The sequence below is a fragment of the Sorex araneus genome, chromosome 2 (assembly GCF_027595985.1).
Source record: "Sorex araneus isolate mSorAra2 chromosome 2, mSorAra2.pri, whole genome shotgun sequence".
NCBI classification, from domain to species: Eukaryota; Metazoa; Chordata; class Mammalia; order Eulipotyphla; family Soricidae; genus Sorex; species Sorex araneus.
This window is the reverse complement of record NC_073303.1, coordinates 379,072,001-379,096,272: the sequence shown is the minus strand read 5'-3', so window position 1 is coordinate 379,096,272 and position 24,272 is coordinate 379,072,001. Positions and strand designations below refer to the sequence as shown.

Genomic DNA, 24,272 nt, shown 5'->3' with positions numbered 1-24,272 from the left:
CAACGTGTCTCCGACACTCATCAGAGACACACACCATAAAGGAGGGATGTTAATAGAACGGCCTTCACGGACACTGAGACTATTTTGCTCTGTTGAAAGGAGACGGGATAGCGAAGTCACAGTCTGGGAAAAAACACTCAAGAAATCATGTATGTTACAAAGCTCCTCTACCAAACATATACCAAAAACTCTCCAAACTCATGACCTTGGAGGGAAAAAGGCCAAGATAGTCCACAGGCCACTTCATGTGGCAAATACGCAACAGCGTGACCGACCCGCTACTGCAGACGGCAGTGACGTCAGGCTGGGGCTCTGGGGACGGGGTGCAGGGGACACGGTCACGGCACTGCTGGGACTGCGGCATTTCTCCTTCAGGCCAGACACACGCCAGGCCTGCAGAGTGGACCCAGGAGAGTGCGGCAGTGCCCAGACACGGGTGGGCGTGGACGCCCGGCAGAGGGTCCTGGGAGGCTCCAGCCTCAGGGGCTTCCTGTTCTTCTGCCCTTCGATTTCCGTTACTGGCCTTATCAATGCAGAGTGGCCAGAACCCTGCCCGCTCCAGCTGCCAGTATCTCGTGCAGGTGGGCGGGATCTTCCGACCCACGAGTTTCCCTTCCACCTGGCGGGAAGCAGCCTTGGAAGCACACACCTGCGGTTTGGGTGAAGCTCAATCTATCCAGCTTTTCTTCTCTGTGGTACCATATCCAGTAAGCCAGTAAATAATCGTGAAGAACGCCAGCACCTCAATTCTACATTCTGCCCAAGGAAGGTGGGGCTGCGTGCACAGCAGAAACTGTCCATTCAGGGGGAGGCAGGGTCAGTCCGCATGCACACACACTTCCGGGTGGGCTGGGGAAGCCTTTCTCCCGAGCACCCCCGTGACGGGCACAGACCCTAGCAAGGAGGTGGGTGGAGGGACCATCGGGGACTACCGGTGCTGGGGCCACCAGCGGAGGCCACTGCAGCGCCAAAGAGAAAACAGCGACTCCTCCAAGAATGGTGTCCCGGGAACCAGGTCCCCGAAGAGCAAAGCGAGAGCCCGTAACACGGAGAAACATCCCAGTGATACCGAATTACAAAGCATCGAGGAAAACTAACGTGTCCCTTAACAAAGAATCCCAATTAAGTGAAGCGGGAAAGAGGGAGAGAAAACCGGTAGAAGTCCGCAGACCTGGCTGCAGTCAAGACCCTCTGAGGAGTGTCAAAACTAGAGAGAAATGGTCCAGGAGAGAGAAGCTCTTTGCATAATCCCTGGGATGCTCATGAATCAGGAGGGAAGAGCAGGATGGCCACAGAGCCACGGAGACTCGCTCACCGCACTGACCGACCAGGCCCCGCCTCCGCAGCAGGAAACTCGGGCAAACACAGCCGGAACACGGACCAGCGCCAGGCTGAGGCTGGAGGGACCATCCAGAGGAAGCCAGCCCACTGAGTCACAGCGAGACACAGGCCAGGCTGTCCATGACTGGGCTTCAGGGGACCATACAGCACGCCGGGAGGATCAAACCCAGGCCAGCCGCATGCAAGAGGGACACCCACCCCGGTACTACTGCTCCAGCACCAGGAACTTTTCCTGAAGCTTAAAAGCTTTCAGATCAGAAATGTGAAGCAAGGACACCGGGCTACCAGATGCTTATGCCCACTGAAAGCTGAGATGGACGGAGTGTCCACGAGCGCCACCACGCATGTCTCTGGGCAACACTCCCGACTCACGCCCCATGGCCAGCCGGGCAGCCTGGCCTCGCCGAGTGCCACCTCACCAGGCCGTGCCCCTGTCCGGTGGCCTGAGGGAAGCATCCGCAGCTGGGTCAGATACGAGGGGGCGGCATAGACTCTTCTTAAGTATTCAAATTATGTTGAATTAAACAGTGCTAAAAGGTCGCGATGAAAGTCGGCCCACATCAATTACCTGATAGAATCACACTGCCCCACTATAACTCCACCATCAATTTTTCCTTTAAAATTTTGATAAATGAAGTTGTCAAGGAGGATAAGATCACAATTTTATTTATCCTTAAAAAAAACTCTTAACTTTCAGAATTCAGTTCATGAATGTTGCAAATGTTAGCGCAGATAAGATCACAATTTTTCCTGCTGATGAGGTAATCGTGCTGGCCAGGCCTCTGTAACCTTGCAGTGGCCAAGGAAGGACCCAGAGTGAGTCCGTCTGGACACGACGGTCTGCGGGCCAGTTATAGGCGCACAGCCACGAGGAAGGGGACTGGGGGAAAACAGCGTGTGGGGAAGGCGCGGCGGCACTTCACAACTGGGATCACGAAGCCGGGAGCGGAGCGACTGGCCTGAAGGCCCACGGGCCATCGACAATGACCCGGAGAATTCACGTGACTTTTGGCTACCTTCAGTGCATCCCATTAGGTGTTACGACAAACTACGTATTTCAATCATCCATTCTATTTTAAACACTGTGAATGCCACTTGGGATTCTGCAGAACACTGAAATACATGTAGAAAAGAATATTTCCTCTTCGTGTTTTTTATTCAAAAAAGTGTATTTATTTCAAACACAAGGTATAGTAACTTACAAACAATAGAAATAGATCAACTAGATTAAGTAATCTGCTGATACTCTGAAGAAGTTACCTTCAGGTATGCCCTAGCCCTAACTGAGAATATGTCCTCAGTCTGCCCGCTGACACACGCATGACTACTATTGCATATGCACAAACGCAGTGAAGAGATACTGCTCTTAACAGCAACTAGAGATAAACGCAAATAATCATTCCAGATCTTTCCTCCTACTTTCTTAGCATGAAAATAGCAATAACAAACCAAATAATTTTTTCTCTTAAAAATTTTTTCAGTCTTGTTAAATTTTTATAAATTTCAAAGTTCTTTCAGATGCATTGTATAACTTGAGCCTCATAACTAAAAGGAAGGCTAAATAGCATTACTCATTTTGCCATTAAGAAAAGACATAGAATAGTTAAGAGACTCCTTTAAAGTCACCAACTCAGTCACAGTGGTGATAAAACCAGTACCCTAAAGAACTATTTCATTTCATTCCACCATCCATTTGCTCTTCCTCCACTGGGCCACCTGTGTGCCCATCCAGGCAGCGTGTGCCAGGTCCCAGGCTGGGCGGAGGAAGCGAGGGTACAAATGTGGCCCAGTAGGAGTTTCATTGCTGCCCGTACCACGCTACTTCCAAACACGTGTTTGCTGACCACGCGGTCTCTGAGAGAACCGACTTCTGAGGAACCCACGGCTGCCGGTTTCCTGCAGCTCCCGTGCACAGAGGATTACGGGGCGGGAAAGTCACGAAGGCAATGGGCACGGGACTCGGCTGCCCGCTCAGTTAATGACCCACTCTCAAACCTCCTGGCCCGGAGCAGCACCCACGGGAGGGGATGGTGCGGGGGCCATGGCCCGGGGGTTGGCGCTCGAGAGGCAGCGTGTGAGGGCCGAGCTCTCCAGCACCATGGCCTAGCGCTGAGCCCGGCCAGCTGCGAGAGAAGGGCGCAGCGTCCAGGGCCAGTCCAGTTCCTCACCGGCCCCGGGAGACGCGACGGCAGACCCTGGCGGCTGCTGAGGGAAAGTAAGCAGCATCCTCAGGCTGATGCCGGGACACACTTCAGAGCGCCCCAGTGAAAGGGCTCGCAGAGCCCATCTGCGTACATGAGCGAATGAGAGAGAAACGGTGAGTTCGGTGTGGGCTGAGCCGAGGAACACGGCAAGGTCTTGCTAAACTCACACAAACCCGGGGACCGGCGGCAACTGGGACTGAACAGCGGCTGGGAAAACACCGAGCCGCCGTGACGCCCCCCTGACTCGCAGCGGGATCAAGCTGGCTCTCAGTCAGTCCTCACAGGGGGAGTGAGAAAAAGCAGGAAGAAAGGGCAGTTACCAAAAACGCAACTGTTGGCGCCTGCTCGGACACTGGGGACGCAAGGGTCTGTAGGACGGCTTGGGAGGAACAAAGACATCTCCCTGCAGCTAGGGAAGAGAGCAGATTAACCGTGGATGATGTCTGAGGTTCAAGAATCAAACGGTCTCGCTGTTAATTATTTTAGGAAGTCTTTTGTTAGTAGTGGAGTAGCAGGAGACTCGAAAACAAGGAATCTAGTCTGAAGGTTAAAAAGAAAGAGGGAGAAGCTGAAAATTATAGAGCTGTAAATCTAACATCTATATTAGGAAATAAATTTGAGATGATACTTATGGATGAGCTTAATGATACATCTGGAGAAGTACAATTTAATAGGAGTGAGTCAGCATGGGTTTACCAAAGGCAATCATGTCAGAAAAAAATTTTGTTCCTTTTTAGGTTGAAGTAATAATTGGTTTATGTAAGCGAGAGCACCAATGAGAAACTGTCAGGATTTTCTGAGATTTTTGGACCTTTTCATAAAATGAATTATTGTACAAAATGTCAGGACATATGTCAGACCATCCCGCTAACAAAAGGGACTGAAAGGAGTGGGGTTAAAAATAGAGGGCCCCAAAGTGTGGGAGAAGACGCCATTCTCAGAGCTCCGGAGAGCAGAGCGCTAATGCTTCTTAATTCATGATGAAGAGCCTCCTTTATACTCGGAAATTTGAATATACCGCTAAATGAGAGGGATGGGAAGGTACAAAAGGCTATCCCCGTTTTATCTGAACCGGGAGAGATTAAGCAAATGGGCTCAGAGGTGGAATGTGAAATTTAATCTGCCTAAGTATAAAGTATAAAGCACTTGGAGAGAATTAAGGAATCAGTTAAGAATACTTTAAATGGTACTGAATTAGTTACCATTAAAAAGAAAAAGGATTTGGAGTTCTGATAAGAGTCAAACTTCCAAATTCCTACTCTTTTGCCTGGGTGAAAGGCACATGTTATACAATGCAGTTAAAATAATTTGTGTTATCAGGAATCACAAATTTGATTATCTGAGAGAAAAATATGAAACCCAAATTTCTGTTAAGAATACGATGGATCCCAGGGCAAGCATACACTCTGGGTAATAATCTCATGAGCGGTTAAAAATTATCAAGCCTGATGTATAAAGAAAAATGCAAATCATATCATTTTAAAATGGTTTAAAAAAAAAAAAGACGGCAGAGGGAAAATAACGGGAATCACGTCTACGCTTGAGCCCCGTCTTCCCGGGGAAGGGGACACGGCGAGCATCACCCCACTCAGCGGCTCTGGTGAAGACCGAGGCCACACCCCGGCCCTCAGGAGCCTACTGAGGTGCCCAGTGGTCAGACCCTGGCCAACCCACCTCGTTTTCCCCAGTATCAGCTCTCGGCGGCTGGGCCGCCACCACCTGGGATGGGGCAGGCGTCACTGGACGTGCGGACGGGTCGGCTCCTGGGCCGCCCATGCGGGAGCTTCAGAGTGAAATAGGCTGCCGGAACAGAAGCAAACAGGAACGGCCAAGAATCCTCACCACTTTCAGTGTGACGTGAATCTCAGAAGATTAATGTGACTGCAAAGTGGCCACAGCGGATCCTGGTCAGCCCAGGATGAATCTGCAGAGGGGAAACCCCACTTTTGTTTTTTTGGGTTTTTTTTTAAGTATACAGAGAAATGGATGCCCTCGAGTTGAGGGTTCGTCTGCCCGGGTCCAGCTCCATCTCAGTCTCAACAAGAGCCCGTCTCGCTGGTGCTGGAGGTCTGCATGCCCGCCTCGGCCACTGGCGGAGCCCACCCACTGTCTCTCCACTCAGGGGTCCCTGCTCTCATGGCCTGCGTGTGCCCACACCCAACCGCTCTGCTGAGCACATCGTGACCACAGGAAGTGCGAGCGTGACAGGGACCCTGGTCAGGGAAGGACCTGGGCGGTGCCACGGCCAGAGCTAACGAGGGCCCTTTCAAAGCCAGAGTGGACAGAGGCCCTCCGTCACAGCTGAGTACACGAGAAAAGCAACCTGAAGGTTCTGGGTAGCTGCTGACACATCTTCAAAATATGAAGAGCCCAGATAAATAGGATTACTAAGAAAAGCAGACAAATGCACATCACGTGGGCAACTTGAACATACTGCTAATAACCAGCACCACAGATTCACTAAGCTCGTAGACCATCTTAACTTACAGTTCACAAACAATCCAAGCATTTACATTCCCTTGCAATATGTTCAAATATTTACCAAAACTCACAATAGGTAGTGTATAAGCCTAAACAAATTTCCAAGGAATAAAATAATTCAGATTATATTCTGTGAGCACAGTAGGTTTAAGCTAGAAATCAATTTCTATTACCATTTCAACAGTTAACAAAAATAACTGCATAACTAGAAAATCCCAGACTACCTGGAAATCAATTACATTTCTAAACAAATTACTATTAAAAAATAAATAACCACTTTTATCTTATTTTCCAAATACAGCTGTAATCAAAATTAAAGCTCACAAATACCCTTAATTCTCTGGAGTATGAAGTGGAAAATGGCAATAAAATCATTTCTCTGGTCCTTACAGACGGCCGGGCAAAAGGATGCGGCACAGACGGACGCCGTAGTAGAGGCCCCGTCCACGGCGCCGGGGAGGCCCCCCTCCTCTGCACGGCCCCCGGGAACAGGGGCCTCGGTCTGACAAGGGATCGGGCCATGGGAGCAGGGTCCAGGCCCCCATCCGAGGGTGGGGCTGGAGCCACGTGGCCTGCAGGACGCCGACGCCCAGGGGCAGAGCTCGGCCCAGGACAGCCCTGCAGCTGGACCGTGACCTCTCAGGACTCTCGGGCACCTCCACCCCACGCCCTGAGCCCCGCCGTGCCCTCGGCTGCAGCCCCGTCTGCGGCTGCTGGTAGGTTCCCGGGAGCCTGGCGGGCGGGCACAGACGGGCCAGGCGCAGAAGGGCTCTGCTGCTCTCAGCCCACCTCTCCTTTAAAGCAGCACGTACCGAGTCCGCTAAGCAGGGGCTGTGGGATTCCCCCGGCACGAGGGCCGAGAGGCAGATCCGGGCCCAGGGCACTGAGGACGGGGCCCTCGTGACACCTGCTGCAAGGTCGGAAGGAGTCACGGCGAGTCAGCCCCAAGCGGGCACACACCAGAGCCGGCGCTCTGGATCTCGGAGGAATGTTCGAGAGCGGTGAGGGGAGGGCTAGGGCCGTCCCGGACGCCGAGAGCAGGAGCACGACCGGCACAACTGAGCATCCCCTGTAGGACCCGGCCCTCTCCCAGCTGCCGCACCGCCAGCACCTCTGCCAGGCCCGCGCCAGCATCCAGCACTGACAGGACTCGGCCAGGCCAGGCGCCCCCATGCTCACACACCCCCGGCCGTGCTGTGTGTTTGCCGCAAGGGAACGGGGCTGATGCTGCAAATCGCAAATGTGGTTTTGAGCAAAGGAAACAGAGTACTGGTCAGAACCCGATGCCAGAGTGAAGACCACCGGGCGCCAAACACGCCTGAGCACGATGGGCGGGCTGGTTGGCCTGAGCAGGCCAGGGTGCAGCTGTGGCCGCGGGCCCCCATCCGGCCGAGCACGGGACCCGGCGGCACCGCGAGCCTTACCTGCGTGCAGGTAGGCCAGGTCAGGGTTCTCGATGTCGGGGTGCTGCTCCTTCAGGTGGTTGCGGAACTCCACGGGGACGTTGGTGCCGTAGTCGCACTTGGGGCAGTTGTACATCCTGACGCCCTCATGCTTGCCCGTGTGCAGAATGTGCTTGCGGATGTTCTCGGCACAGTTGGACCTGAGGGGCGAGAAGAAGCCAAAGTGAGGTCCCCCCAGCAAAGAGCACTGGCTCTGAGTCCCAGAGGGGCGGCCCTGTTGCCCACTTGCTCGTCTGCACACAGCCACTTCCAGGCTTGCTGACTCGACTTCCCAGCCAGTCCTGCGGCACCTGGAGCCCAGGGCGGTCCCTGGGGACAGGCACGTAGGCTGAGGCCTGCACAGACGGTGAGTGGGGAGGGGACCGGGCAGCCTGAGTCCCTTGTGGGGGGGACAACCTCCCAGCCCTGCTCGCTCACGAGTGGAGAACAGTGAGTCGGTGGGTACAGCAAAGGCCCCCAATAGGGTCACACGGTCTCCTGAGGCCCCTACAGAACAAAGGCCAGCAGTGGACATGCTCAGCCCAGCTCCAAATGCCCTGCAGTGCGCGCTCCTGGAGACCCCTCACTCACAGCACGCGTGCCTGGTGTGAGAAAGGAACAAACCAGAGCCAGGCAGCTGTGTGCCACAAGGAATGTCACTCCCTGAAGCCACACCAAGAGCCAAACCCGAGGCACTGGGCAGTCGTGGGCTGACACCTCACAGGGGCCCACACACAGGCCAGGCCCAAGAGCCAAGTCTGGTTCACCCCCACTGCCTGGCCCTCTGTGGGGTCACCCGGCAGGGTCACCACACGGCAGGGTCACCACACAGCAGGGTCACCACACAGAGGGGTCACCACACAGAGGGTCACCACACAGAAGGTCACCACACAGCAGGGTCACCACACGGCAGGATCACCACACGGCAGGGTCACCACACGGCAGAATCACCACACAGAGGGTCACCACACGGCAGGGTCACCAAAGGGTCACCACATGGCAGGATCACCACACGGCAGGGTCACCATGCGGCAGGGTCACCACACAAAGGGTCACCACACAAAGGGTCACCACATGGCAGGATCACCACACGGCAGGGTCACCATGCAGCAGAATCACCACACAGAGGGTCACCACACGGCAGGGTCACCATGCGGCAGAATCACCACACAGAGGGTCACCACACGGCAGGGTCACCACATGGAAGGGTCAGCACATGGTAAGGCCACCACGAGGTAGGGCCACCACACTGCAGAACCCCACACTATCTGATCATCACACCGCAAGTGGGTCACCACACTGTCAGTCACCACACTCTGGACACTGTGCTGTCCACTTCTACTCAGCTGAACACATTACAACGCCTGTTCAGCCAACACCTACACTCTCAACTTGGAGTGAAAAACATCAGCATCTCCTGGTTTTAAAGATCAGAGTCCAGGGGACTTTGCAGAGGGCCGCTGGCATGGGCTCAGGCTGTGAGGCTCTGGGTGAGGCCCTCACACCCTGGACTAAGTGCAAAGGAGGCCACGAGGGCCACACGCAGCGAAGGCCCTCTCTCCTCACCCCTGCCTTCACGGTGACTCGCTGCGGCTCACTGCTCTGAGACGCAATGCCTCGAGAGCTGCGTGGCTCAGGCGGGGCTCGGCCTGTCCACCCTGGCTGGCCATGGACCGCCCGGAGCAAGAACATCCATGGTGCGGGGCTGGCGCTGCTTACAACAGAACGGAATGGGGTTTCCGGCCCCTAAGCAGGGGGTTTCCAGGTAAGCAACAGCCCTTCCCTGCCCGGCTGACACAGCAAGGACCCGCACATCCCTTCCGTGAAAGGACAAGGCCAGGGCTGAGGGTGTCTGACACGGGAGATGTTCCCTGCCCGCCTGACAGAAGAGGCACGGGAGGCTGGAGGCAGAGGCAGAAACGTCCACTCTGGGGCCAGGGCCAGGAGGAACATCCTGAATCCCCCACCAGCTGGGCGACGGCTCCACCCCCTTACCCTACAGCCCTCCCCCTGGGTCCCCAGGGAGCTGCAGACGGCCCCAAATCAACGCTGTTTACCGACACTGGGGAGAGAACAACAGGCCCCGCTGCATGTAATTAGCGCGGCTCTGGCGGGGCCTGCACGGGCACCTACATTATCTCCGCATGGCAGAGACTGCTCGGCGAGACCCTGCGGGCGCCCATCTGCAGGGAGGGAGGCGACCCCACTACGCGCCGCTCCACCTAGCGTGCACATTTACACGGAGAAAAACAGCAGCGACGCAGCCTCGTCTCCAGGGGAAGAGGAAAGACGCGGCTCTGAGAACACGACCAACCAGCTTCTGAGGACGGCACACTGAAAGCAAACAAAGTTTTGCTACTAGTGTGTAGAATCTAAAAATGAGGAAATTACTCAAGCAAGTAAGTTGGGGGAGGATTGAGAGAGGTAAGAGGTCTCTCTTTTGTTAAAAAATATAGATTTGAATAAGAAAGAAATATGGAACATGACTTTTTTTTTTTTTTTGCTTTTTGGGTTACACCTGGCAATGCACAGGGGTTAATCCTGGCTCTGCTCTTAGGAATTACCCCTGGCGGTGCTCAGGGGACCATATGGGATGCTGGGAATCGAACCCGGGTCGGCCGCGTGCAAGGCAAACACCCTACCCGCTGTGCTATCGCTCCGGCCCCTGGAACATGACTTTTAAAAGAAATCGAGGGCTAACTCACACATATCTAGAAAATGATACATGATTTCACCTACACTGTCTGTATGAACAATTTTTATAATGTACAGACCTAAAACACGTGTGCACATATTTAAAATTCTTTGTTTTATACACATTGAAAACAAGTAAACAAGGAAAAAAACAATGATAGCAACAAAAAATAGTTATTTTGTTTTTATAGGTATTAGTGTATTTGCATGTTACCTGCCCTTCTTCATGAAATGTCATCCTACATCAAACTTAAAAATATCAATACAAAAGGAGCCCTTCACGCCTACAAAATCACGAGATTTCCAATCCTCACCTTCCTAATCTGAGCGCGAGTCCTCTGCCCATGGCGCTTAAAGCTGAGCATACACGGGCACACGGGGCAGGCGCTGGCCCGCACACCCGCACTGCCAAGACACGCGCCCGGTAAACCACTCGGCGTACGACGTCGGGAGTGAGCGGCGGAGCAGTCTCTCCAGCCTGGGAATAAGCTTCAAGAAAGGAGCTATTCCTTTTGCCTCCCGTTCACAATCGGGAGATTTTAAATTACGCTGGCAATCCTCCCAAAGTTCCGTTCATATCAATGCAAGGACTAGCAAAATCTCGGCTGGATTTTTCTCAGCGACTGAAAACTCGGCTTCTGCTGCTCACCCGACAGTTCCCAGGGCTCCCTGCGGGCACCGTGTCTGGCTCTGGCACGCCCGCCCGTCACGGGCAACAGGCAACAGGCCAGCGGCTCCCAATCTCCATCCCCACGGGCTGGCACCCGTCTAGAGAGGCACGACAGAGAAGCACTGCACATGAAGGACTAAGGTGCCGACACGCTCTCCAGTGCTCTCTGACCCTGGGAACTTAGTGGAAGAGGCCGAGCCAAAGTGGTGATTCCTGGATGATGGACCCACCGGCAGGAGATGGGCAGAAGCTCCGGAAATCACCTGCGGCCCAGATCCCTGGTGGGAAGGTGGGAAGAGCGTGTGTTGGGGGGGCATGGGGCGCTGGGCTGCAAATACAATACAAACGGAACCGGTTCCGGGCAGTGAGCGGGACCCCCAGTGAATACCCCACCCCACAGGGAGCTGAGCGGGCACTGACTGAGGAGAGACGGTCCCCGACGCCCTTCCCGCGGCGCAGTCTGGGGGCTGAGCGTGCGGTGGGGAGAGGAGGTGGCCGGCTGCGGGGGCAGGGCTGGAGGATGCTCACGTTCCAGAGTCTTGTCTGAGGCACAGCAGGAGTGAGTCACGGCATCACGAGCTCCACGTCTCTCTCCTCAGACAGGGTAACTCCCACGCCTGCGCGCCCACTCCCAGCTCTGCACCCTCCCGCCCCCAGCCAGCAGAGCCCCCGTGCCCCCGGGATGCGACTCACACGCGCTTCTTCGGGAAAGACTTTGGCGTGAATGACACCTGACTGGGTTCAAAGTCGGTGTATCATTTCTGACAGGAATGCTGGGCCGGATGAGCACCCAGGTAGGCTGCCACCACCAGGAGTGACCCCCGCACAGAGCCAGGAGCCCTGAGCACTGCGGGGCTTAGTCCAAAAAGCAAAATGACACCAAAATAAAAAGAGAAAGAAACCCTGCAAGCACTAAGACGCCTCCAAAAATTATGTCAAGAGCAGAGAGTGAGAGCCTCGAAACCCCAGTACTGTACATTCACCCTAGGCGCAGGAGCTGAATTATTCCGTTATTCGGTCACGGAGAAGGGAAAGGACAGAAGCGTCTGAACAATGTTTTCCATGTATTCTGGGACTCGAAAGGCCATCAATGGGCATCGTCCAGACCCCACGGCCCCACCCCGGTGGGTACCATGTGCAAGGCCAGCTGAGCGTCAGGGAGAAGAGCCCCTTTCCTGAGACGTGGTCCACGGCCAGTCCTGCCTCCTCTGACCGAGGCCCTGACCCTCACCCTGCCACGTGACCGACAGGCAGCTGAGTGGTCAGCACCACAGGCCCGGCCTCCCTGCCTGGTCCCGCCTCTCCTCCTGGCTCACGGTTCTGATCAGGGGGCTGTGTCCCGGCCCCAGGCCCGCACCGGCTCTAACTGGGCTGGAGTGACGGGCACGGAGGTCACCCCGACCCTCTGCTAGCGCATACAAGGCCGGAACGCATCTCTGTGAACCACTTTCCCTTTCTCGGGATGCCACGAGACGTCACGATGCCAAGCGGAATAGCGTCACATGCCAGGGGGCATATGCTCGTGTAATGCGGGTGAATTCTGCCAAACAGCCCCCAGAGCAGTGCTGCACACTTCCAGCAACAGTGCTTGAGAGTCTGTTTCTGAATATTCCGCCAACGGAGTGTGGTAACCAGCTTCCAACTTTTTGCCAATGTGGCAGATGAAAAGTTCTCACACACCGGCCTTTCTACCTTTAATTAAGAAAAAACAATCAATGGCTCTCTCTCACACTAAGCACCTCCAATACTGAGAGGCCAACGAACTGCCTGGCCTGGCCTGGCCTTCTCCCGGGCTGCTCCTCCTGCAGGCGGCCACCGTCTCCCAGTCGTGGGGACCAAACCTGTAGAACAGCGCAGCTAGGACTGCCCCTATCTTTCTCTCTGGACCTGGCTTACGACATGGGGGGGCAGGGGGCTTTTCTCTTTTCCATTATGTTCCTATGGTGTTCACTAATTCTTTTACTTCAAGTGCAAAACGGCAAGTCTCAGGCTTGGCTCTGCTATCTGTCTGACGGCTGAGCAGCTCCCAGTGCCACGTCCTGAACATTCCCGCCTCGAGGCTGGAGATGGGGGTCACCGTGGGGGGTGCTGGGAGCTCATGCGGCCCCCGGGAGCTGCTCGCCCCGAGCCAGAGGAGTGAGTTACCGTGGCGAGCAGCTGTGCAAGACGTGGGCCAGGAAGTGAAGACCTGCTGCTCGGCGTCCTGGGGAGGGCCGAGGGGTCCCTCACAGGGCGGCGCTGCTCCCTCTCAGACAAGGCCCCGCAGGGTGGGCAGTACAGGAGGGACATGCTCGAGTCCCTGACCCTGAGTAAAACCGCCCCGGGCACAGGCTGCCCTGGGCACTGTGAAGCCATCCGTGCTCGGACGCCCCCGCTACCCACTCGACTCACCTTCCCACCCACCCCTCTCAGGGCCCCTCTACGGAAAGTCCCGATTTCCGAGGTGATGCTCAGGCGTGAGCCGGTGACCTTACTGCAGCCTCGCTCGGTATCCTGCGGGCCACACGCCGCTCTGAGAACGTCTGACAGGAAATCGTGAGACGGATGACGGCGCTGTGACTGAGGCGCAGGCAGAGCGATGTGAGGATTGTGGCGTGTGGAGGAGAGGGGGTCTCCGTCCAGCCGACGAGCCCGAGACGCTGACAGTGGGACCCAACCGCACCCGCCACGTTGAGAAACGTGCCTGTCAGAGAGGCGGCCGGGGTGGGCAGGACCGGGGGTGCTGGAGGTGGGTCTGGTGCTGGGACCTGGTGTGCCTAGAACTCAACTACAGAAAATGTGTCAGTCCACGGTATCTAACAGAAAAATTAAAACTGAAATCCAAATAAAGGGTGCAAAATCAGAAGTGATTTAGGCCCCCAACTGTCCACTATGCGTGTGTTTGCATGTAAGAATTCAGTTGGTAATACTAATTTCAAAAAGCAAAGTCTTTTATAGTTTATAATTTTACAAATGCATCATAAAATTAACTGCATGCTCAGTACATAACCATATGCATGCCACCGCAGACTGACGGAGAGGCAGAGACCACGGGTTAGGTGAGCAGAGAAAGATGCCAAAGAACTGCCCCCACTAACGGCAGCGGGATGTGAACATACACACCATACATGTGCACAGGGGAAAGCCACTGTCTGCCACGGATGTGCACGTGACACGGCCACACAGGCGGAAACAGACCGTGTGCGCGTGTGGCAGGGCAGAGCAGGGCGGTGTCTCGGGCGCACACCCTGGGGCCTCAGTTCACTTGGGCACAAAGAACACTTCCACACACACCTGTGATTCTTAAACAGAAAAGCTTAAGATGGGAAAGGTCTTCTTTAGAACAAAGTGCAGAAAATTCTTATGTCGAATGAAACTATGATCACTAACTTGGGGCAATACTTCAGATGAACATGACATTTGAATGTGGGGCTAAAATATGGCCGGGTCCATGCACAGCGTAAGAGAGGGCTAAACTCTTAGATGACTGGAATCTCAACAATAAATTCCATATAGCTATGACATGGCTGTCCTTAAAAATAATTGCAAAAGTAACTAAAAGATTTAAGTGGCTCTAAGTCACAAATACTCAAAGGAAGTGTGACCCTAAATATAATATGACTCTATATAAAATCCTTGATTTGCTCAAGTATTCAAGAAAGGGGGAGGTGCAGGAAGGCACAGGGAACCTTCAGCCCTGAGGCGGCAGGCCCACCGGGTGTGACTCCTGGGAGGCGTGTGCCTTGAGCGTCTCCAGTTGTTCCCCGGCAGCCAATCATCCTGGGGACACTGGCGGTCCATAAAGCAAGCTCCCTGGAGCCCTTCAGGGACTGTCACCACCAGGCGCGTCCGAGACCCTCCTGTGGACTGGATGCGCCCTTCTGGCCCACAAACAAGCTCGCACCAGAACACTCCTTTCCTGCAGGCTCCAGCGGATCCGGATCGGCTCACATAGTCACCGCAAAACCAGGCAAGCAAACAGCTCCACGGAAAGCAAAGATGACCTGGAAAGGGCAGAGGAAACCACTCCAAAGGTCTGGAAGGCCCATCTGCCAAGGCGGCTATTTCCGGAGGGGACAGAGTGACGCAAGGGGGAACCGTGTGCTCAGGAGGGCGAGGGCAGGGCGGCCCAGGGACAGGTAGGGAACAGCCAGAACAAAGCCCCCAGTCACTCTCAGGTGTCGGGACCAGCAGCCCCTTCCTGAAGACTGAGAGCAACCATGCGGGAAGTGCAGGGCACTCGGGTGAGTAGCAACAGCTCCTGATTACACAAGAAAAGCAATAAAACTCATCTGATACCAGCAGATTCCGGAATGGATGGGACACTACTTGCCCCGGTATGTTCAGAAGTGCAATTCAGTTTGTTTGTTCCAGGTGTATTCTTCTAAATAAAAGTCTCTAAAAGAATCTTCTGGAGAGTATTTGAGTAAGTCCGTCAATACTGCACTCGGGGACGAACCTCAGAACTCCTTGGGAAGGGCTGCTCCGTCCTCACAGAAATGGACCACGGCGAACAAGGAATCATCTGCTCAAAGATTTATGGAAATTAAGACACGAAACATTCCTTCAAACCAGGGTACTGTGTGCTCAACTGGGGTGGGCAGGGGCGGCGTAAGGAACGGACTCAGGTGGGGGAGGCCCGAGACTGGAGGACACCATGGCCTGGGTCACAGCTCAAGGAATACACCGGGGACGGCCCTTCACCTCTGTCCCCAGGACAGCACCCCACGGCGAGAGCCTGATGATTCTAGCTCATTTGACATTTTACCTTTGGGGGGCCACACCCGCTGTACTCTGGGGTCACTCTGGGCTATGCCCATGGGACCATCGGGGTGCCAGGGCTGAACCCAGGGTGGCTGCCAGCAAATACCCCACCCGCTCTCTCTCCGGCCACAGTGCTCTTTCAGTTTAGAATGGGGTGAAGGCTACAAGGACAGAGATATTTCTTATTTCTCTGCCTAAAACGGAACATTTTACCAATGATCTGATGAGTGTCAGTTGGAGTGTTGAGCCGAGTACACGGGGAGAATGAGGCACACCCCGACCACTACGGGAAAAGCCACAAAGACCCCGAATCTCCGACAGCAATGCTCGAAAGGCGAAATGACGCTGATGGGCAGAGTGATGAGATTCCTAAACACAGCGGCACATTTGTGGCAAAATTATTGTTTGTGTTTTTCACTAAGATAAAGTAGACCATTTGGCAACCACAAGGTAAAACCTTTTGAATATTTTCTACAAAAGAATACATTAGCTGGACAATTCCTCAGTCGCCTTGTCCCACAGGCTCTTTCCCCTCAGTGACGCATGAGTTAGAGGTAACTCCTGTCAGAGCACTGTCTTTATGCTTCTCAGAAACCCCCGTTCTTTGGAGTCAGCTGCTGTGACAGTGAAGGCTGAGACACAGAGTCCTGCTCTGCGCCCGCACTCTCCGCGAGCGGCGCTCAGGGGGGTTCCGAGAGGGGACAGGGAAGGCCCACCCAGCCGGCAGGTGCCGGGGTCTCTGCTCGGTGGCGCTGCCCCACTGTTCTGCCAGAACCGGCAGCGGCCCCTGCACTGCCCCCCGTTTTCCTGGGTGGGCGGGCGGGCGGGCGGGGCTGCTGAGCAGGGCGGGCGCGGTGAGATGCCGCCAGCACGGGCAGCCCCGGGAGGAGGAAGAGGGTCTGACGGAAGACCGGGAAGGTGGGCAGTGGCGGGCCCCGGGCGCGGGCACTGGGCCTGACGCCCGTGGAACACAGGAAACTTGGCCCAGCCGCTGGGTGCCCCGCGATTAGATCGGCCCACTTGCGCGAGGGCTGACGAGGGACAGACGGACGGACAGAGCTCAGCAGGGGCCCAGGGCAGAGCGAGGCGCTGACCAACCCTGGCTTGGTGAGTCACGGGCCAAGAGGGTCACTTTACAAGTAAAGCCAATACAAATACAGACGTGTGTGCGTCTGTCAGGACAACACTTAGCGCAGCATTCCTGGCTGAAGCCACCCCCGCTGAAGGTGACAGGGCGAGATCACCACCGCGCCCGAAGGCTGTTCGCTTCCCGTCGCCTAGAGCGTCTCGGCTGGAAGGCGGCTTCACGGGTGCTGCCTACGGTGCTTCGGAGGACGATGACAGGCCTCCACGGCCAGCACCTCTGCCTAGGCGCGGGTGCCCTGCCTGTCAGGGCAGGAGGCGGCGGCCAATTCTCAAAGGACACCGAGGGCCGGGGCCGGGGGGCTTTCTGGCCCCTCTCTCCGGCCGGCACAGATGCCAGCTCTGCCCCCCTGAGCTGGCGGGGCTGGAATCCCTGTCCCTGTGCGAGGGAGCTGCTGTGCCTTCCCTGGTGAGCACCGTCATGGAGCACGCCGGTCCTTGGTGACCTCAAACTACTGGGTCCTTTGGAGACAGGGAAGAGGAGAGTGGCCGGTGAGACGGCCATGGAACAGATTTAATAATCTACTGATTTGTACAAAAACTTTCCACGCAGCTCATTTAAACAAAATAACTGGTTCGTCTCAGCCCCTGCACACAATGCTTCCCTTTGTCCCTCGGAAGTCTCTCAAATGTCTTATTCTAAAGGAATATATAGTACTCCCGGAAGACATTTTCCCATTTCTATTCTCCGCGACTCCTGTGAGCCCTTGTTCTGTGTGATAAGGCAATCTCCTCCGGGATCGGAGCTGTGTAGTTTCGCACCACGAGTGACAAGGACTCGACTTGAATAACTGCTGTGCGCAGGTTGTAATTATGTCAGCTGGAGTGTTGAACAAGGGGTCTGATTAATGTGCGCCCGGCCCAGGCGCAGGCCCTATCAAAACCTCTGCGCAGGCCAGCAGTGGGGACGGGTTCAAGCAAAAAGACAAAACGTGCTGTATCGCCCATGATAGATGAATTGCTCCGACAGTCTTCAGGCAGATGCTCCAGGACAGTATAATATACAATTACTCTGCCTTATCACTTTCCCAGGGACAATAAAGCTTCCTCCTTCTATAGCTCATGTGAGTGAAGGCAAAATCCGTTTTACTTTTACACACTGACTCACTTATCATGGTGCCTTGATTGTGCTTTTACAGCAAAAGAAAACATATATTCCACTTTTAAACTTTAAAAAAAAAAACCCTTAAAAATAAAACTGGGAGCCTGCTTTGAATCTCTTTTCCATCAGAGCACAGAATGCTGTAAAGACCGTTTGGTTAAAGGGGTGTACGTGTGTGTGCGCAGGTGTGTGTTTGTGTGTGTGTGTGTGTGTGTCTGTGTGTGTGTGCATGCACACACCTATAGTTAAAAACAAACACATATAATACAAGAATGAAAATTCGGACTACATGATAATTTCCTTCACAACACCGTTTTTCAAAGGTGACACTTAAAGGACGCAAGATCCCAAATATCTATCTGCAGACCTGTGCCCAATCCTGCCACCCTCGAACTGTCTTTGGCTCCTTGCGGGGCGGGTGGGGAGGGGAGGTGGGGGAAGCGGGTCAGCTGAGGAGCAGGAAGCTGCCCCAGGGCCATAATGACACCTGGTGGCACCCAGGCGACCCTCCCACCAGCTTCATTTGTATAGAGCCGAAACAGCACATAATGTGTGACAAGATGAATGAAACTGAACTATTTCAACAAAGGAAATGATGTTTTTCCTTAAAAAGGCTGGAAAAGGCAAGATAAAATCAAAAACCAAGAGGCAGCCATGACCGCCTTGGGGGAATTATTCATTTGTAATTGTTTCATTATAAACCAAAAACTGCAGTGAAATCTCAGGAACTCCATCCCAAGAGCAGGAAATGCAAACAGCGGGCAGCGGTGGGCAGTGCCCAGGCGTAGTCCTGTTCTTCAGGGGCTGCGTGTGGCTGACGCGACACTCGGCAGTGATAATGCACCCTAAGTCAGGAAAACAAATCACGCACCCCTGCTCACCCTGAGGAGACAGATCGGCTTTCTCTGTTCATGCGAGTCTCACACCAACGCCAAGACCCACATGCTCCTCATTATTACATTCCCCTGGCTAGGACAGTTCCTGCCGAGGGTGCGATGCAGGAAACCGGGAGTCTGGAGGAGGGAGGGTCAAGCTAAAACAAACACAGTTCCGGCACACAAGGACCTGGGAACTCGCGTCCGTGACTGGGAGAGCAGGTTGATAATTACTCGGAGTGAGTCAGACACACAAAAGGTAGGAAAACGCGTCCTGCGGGCTGTAAATTTCCGCAGGAGTCTCGTGTCATCACAATAAACGGCCAGGAGCGCGGTGCTGGCTCATGATGTCACGCGAGTGGCCGGCCAGATTTACTGCTCGCAGGAAAACCCCGCGACATTAGCAAAAATTGTTTAGAAGAAAGCCCAGAAAAGATGTCACATCTGAAAGGCTGCACTTAGGGCGCGCGCAGGGGCCGCGGGCACAGGTGAACAGTAACGATGCCCTTCGTGGAGATTCCTCGTCTGAGGACAATAAGCCCCAGGCTGGGGTGTGCGTCTGGGGGGAGCGGGCACGGGCAGGGGAGCCACATCAGAGACCCTTTCTCCCTTGGTTCAAAACACAGGAGAGGTGAAAGGAGGCGCGACAGCTTGGCGCAGGGAGAGGAGGAGGGAGGCGGGGCCCGCCCGCACTGTGCACAGCCACGCACATGTCCCACTGCCGCCCAGGCCCAGGCCCCTCCACCCAGGGGTGGGAGCCCAGATCCCAGGTGCGCCCGCTGGCCGCCTGCGCGGGGCCTGTGCGGACACGGCGCTTCCAGGGGCCGCCTCTGGGCGTGAGCAGCACAGGCCGGGGAGCCCCCCGCTCAGCCCGTCTCTGCCGGCCCCACGGCTTCCACGGACACCAGGCTGGCCACGGCGTGTCCAACCCTCAGCGCCAGGCCTGCCGGCCACGGGGCTTTCCCTCCTGCCGAGAGGCCCAGCGAGCAGCACCCGCCCCAGCCCCGAGGACTGAGCCCTCCTGCCACCAGCCCCGGGCGATGGGCCCCTTTGGGCCCGACACCCCCCCTCTGTCCGGGTGACGCAGTGAGTCTCCTGCTCAGGTTTCTCCAACACCCGCCCCTGTGGGCGGTACAAGCTGGACTGTCCAGCCTGGTTCCTGCTTCCCATCAGCCTCCCCCAGTAGCCCCGTCCCTCGCCGGCTCGAATGAGAATGACAGTGAACGAAATGAGAAACACAATTTAGAGTGGACAACAGGATCAGAACTACTTTTGACTGAAATTAAAGCTTCTTCAGGTTTTCAGAACAAAACAACTTTTAATGATGTGTCAGCCCCCTTCCATTCCCAAGGGAAGGTTTAAACACATTCAAATGTCCACACATTTCCTCTCCACAGGAAAACTCTTGTTTCAGGACATTTCACACACTGGCTAAACGTTACAACTGCAGACAGAGAAACAATATATTGATTTTTTTAAAAAGTCAGATATTCAAAACCAACACAGTCAGAGGTACTCCACGGCATCCAGCAGGCTTGAGAGACAAAAGGGTGTCAAAAGAATCAGCAAAGTGGCAGGGCGGGAGGAAGATGAGGACCCGCGAGGTGCCAGCCAGAGGTACCAGGACACGGTATACGGGGCCAGTTCTTTTCAGAACGACCCACTTCCAGCTCGCAGGAAGGGGTGGCGTAACAGCATTTTCTAGAAAGTGAGATCTCGGCTGTTCTTGTTCCAGAACTGCCTACGGAATCCCCTGTCCTGAGCGGAGGCCCCTCCCTGCCTAACGGGAGCCCGGTCTCGGCCGGGCTGCACACCGGCCCGGCACCCCTGCACTTTCCAGATGCCCCACGGTTTCCCCTTTCTCTTTCCTGCTCCCATTAGCTTTTCAGCAGCCCCGAAGAGGCAGTGTTTGCGAACAGGCACAAACAATCTGGAGACAAAATGTAATAGCTAATCCCGTCGCCTACTACATGAGCTCGACACCTGGTCCCAGGCACTGGGAAGACATGTCGGCATGCTTTGCTACTTCCCCCCGCGCCCGTCTGTGCGGGGAAACCTAGCCCCGCGATGCAGTGAGCGGGGCCCGGTGTTCCAAGCCTGCACGCAGCCCCTCCTGGCCACGAGACTGTTTTCCTAATGAGCGAGGAAGCAGGAGCTCCTGGCGCAGATATAGATAGTTACACAGTGAGGTGCTTTGTTGGGTGATAATAGCTAGTGTCTGAGGAATAACCTATTATGCAAGACACTATTGCCCAAAAAAATATTGTCTATTTTTTTCATCTCTAAGGCCTTTCTTTCTACCACAATATATACAGATATATCTAACTACCGCCCAAGGGACTGTCCATAGCAATTCCTTGTAGAAAGACCATCCCCAAAGATAGCTTTGGTCCTTTTATAATGATTGGATTTGGGATTCAACAAGAGTAGGTTAAATAAACATGTTTATCTAGATTGTACTTAGAGAGATAGCAGAGGGAATGTATGGTCACTTTGTGTTAAAATGGCTCTCCTAATTAATCTGTGATCTCAATGCCTATTTCTGCTACAAAACAACTTGCAATGATAAACAAAGAGAAGTATTCTCCATTTTCTTCCTCTTAGAGACATCTGAACCGGGTAATGATTTTTAATGCTATGGAATCTATTTATTTTTATGTCTATGAAATATTTTCCTTAAAATTTGTTACATGAAAATAGACTAGCATTTATGCAAGCCTTGATATAAATACCATGCAATGTGTCACCTGGCAAACTGAAATAAAAAAATCTGTGAACGCCTGGTAGGTGTTGGAGGGTGGGAAAGAAAAGCATGAAAAAAAAAACAACCTAATCTCAATGAAATAATAGTGGACATAAATATCATAGAAGGTGATATTTATAAAACAAAACCACAATGAGGACTACTTGAGACTTTTTAAATTCATAATAAAATGGTCAGAGAATAGAACTATTTGCTCAAAAACTGTTTGGTTTTTAGTTGATAAAAGGCAGACGTTTTGAAAAGTTTAGTATTTCTGCCTATATTTCAGTGTCATAATCATTCAGAATAACTGAAAGGAGAACGGAGTGACTCCGAGGGGGACCTCCCCGGCCCCTCCTGCCACCCTGCCAATCCGCAGCACCACGAGCCACGTGCGGGAAGGACCCGCAAACGCTCCCACACCGGCCAGGACAGAGCCCGCGGGGGCGACAGGCGCGGGCAGAGGGGCAGTGCCCGCCCGCCCTGGGAGCGCAGGGCTGACGCTTCTCTTCCTCCTCTCGCCGGACCACTCCCTGCCACGGCCTCACAGGCGTGGCCACGGGACCGTCTTTCTCTGAGGGCTTCTTTATGTCGCTGCCCGAAAGCCCGCCTGATGTGACCGGGCTCGGGACACAGTGAACTGCTTCGGGTGTGGATTCTTTCCGGCAGTGAGGCTGCAGGTCTACACACTGCGTACGCCATGACTTCTGGAGACTTCCATATCACCCAGGGCTAGGGCAACTCGGGCTCAGAGCCGGGCGGCACCAGGCTGCCCACCACAGAGCCCCCAGGCCCACCCAGGGCCAACCCCCGGGTGCTAGCCACTGCTCCTCCCAGTTCGGCCTCGGACCTGCACAGGAAATCAGAGGAAAATTGAAACTCTCTGAAGAGATCAGCCCAGAGGAGGAACCTGCGCCCTGGGAGCGAGGCTCCGCACCGAGGGCTGCGCCAGCCCAGCGAGCGGGAACAATGATCCCAGGGAGCGGGAACGCCAAAGGCCTAACGGCCTCCCCAGCCCGCCCTGCCAGCTAATTAGGCGCCACCAGCAGAAGCTCCAAGAGGCCACGCAGGGGCCTAACCAGGGCGACACCCGGAGGGCTTTACAGACACTAAGGAAATACAGAACGTATGGGCCACGGAAAGGAACAACAATTCTACATCAACAATTCTTCTGTTGTTTCTCTTGAAATACCCTAAAAATGATCCCAGAATCAGACAAAGTGAAGATAAAATCCAACCGAGTTAAAGTTACTTTTTTTAACAACAACAAAAAACTTTCAGGACACACACGTGCATAATTCCAACCCTCCCTACCTACCTACTCCACTTCCACGTGAGGAAACTCCCTGGCGCTGAGTATCAGAAATATTGAACAGCATAGTTGCACGGGCACTGAAAGTGACTCGACGCCGCATGACTGAGCACTCTGCTCGGGAAGCGCCGGGGCGAAAGGAGGGAAGGCTCCGGGAACGCCACGGTCTGAGCCTCCCCTCGCGCAAGAGGAAAGGAAACCCTTCTGGACATCAGAGCTAAAGTGGATTAATCACACCCACCAGACATGCGGCCAAGGCGCAAGGAAACCATCGCGTGAGGGCAAAACCGGAGTACAAGCTTTAGCGGGACAGAGCAAACGTTTCCCATGACGCGAGAGACGCGGGTTTGACTTCTCAGCTATTTGCGGCAATGGCTTCAAGTAATTAAAAAAGAAAAAGATAAAAATAGGGAATGAAATAAAAAGAACAGCAAAAAAATAAAAATAAAAATTGGCATGTGTGTCGAGCCGGACGTTTCTCAGGTCGACACGCCGCTGAGGAAAACGCTGGCAGAAGCCGACCCGGGGAGGAGCGAAGTGACGCCAAGATCAGTAACGGGAACGCCAGAAAGGAACGTGGTCAGCGCTGGCTTTGACATTTCCGTTTCCTCAGTTTACTGAAATGACGCTGATCGTGCAATGCAGGACTTCCCTGGCCGTCCTGTGTGGCTGTGCCCCGGCAGTGTGGGGGGCGCTGTGGGGGGTGCCAGGGGCTGAACCCAGCAGGCGGAGGCCCTGCCCGCCGTCCTCTCTGGGCTGCCCTTACTGCTCCCATCAGCTCATGCGTGTTCCGGACTCGTTCCGTGGCATGACAATGGTTCACTATTCCATATTGCTCGTCGTTTCCCCAAGCAATGGGGTACGCCAACGCGCAGATGGGCTCCATGCAGGAAAGGGCTGTACCCAGGCAGGCTTCACTGCACTCACTTCAGACGTGCAGGCCAGGGTCACCGGGAAAAAGGGGACAGTCTGATACAAATTCCACGGGGTGATGAGGTGGCATTATTAGAATGGATACTTCAGAGAACATCTTAAAGGTATTTCTATTTCTCTCATTAACACAGAAATGGCAATCCATCACAAGGGGAAACAAAAACAAAGAAAAATGTTATTGTTTCCTTTTTAATGGAAAAACAAATCTAAAGAATTTGCTGCATGAATAGCAAGGTAGGACAGTGTGCGGTGAATCTAAATGTAGGCTTTGAAATTATAATGAATAGTAATTAATGGTGAAAAAGTTTTGGAATAATGATGAAATATACTGATTTGTAATGGATTAGACTCTGGGATATATTAGACAGTAAAAGCATAGGAAAGAGGTACATGTTTACATCTAAATAGAATGAGATGTCATTGCCTAAATTAATAATGCAAACTTGAAAAATAGCCCTAGGTTCAAAGGACCAATTATAAAATTCTTTTGTAAACAAATCTATATTCACATTTTTCATGAATAATTATAACTACTAGTATTTCTCCATTAATCTTCAATTTATAAAATAAAAAATATATTTTCCAACAA

At 53.9% G+C, this 24,272-nt stretch overlaps 1 protein-coding gene across 1 annotated transcript in view; it reads right to left on the bottom strand.

Moving 5' to 3' along the window:
• ZNF407 (zinc finger protein 407) overlaps window positions 1-24,272 on the bottom strand; it is a 339,799-nt gene that overhangs the window by 77,998 nt on the left and 237,529 nt on the right. The window contains exon 8 of the mRNA XM_055126093.1: window positions 7,451-7,629. Coding sequence (XP_054982068.1) covers window positions 7,451-7,629 — 179 coding nt within the window. The remainder of the gene's footprint in view (window positions 1-7,450; window positions 7,630-24,272) is intronic.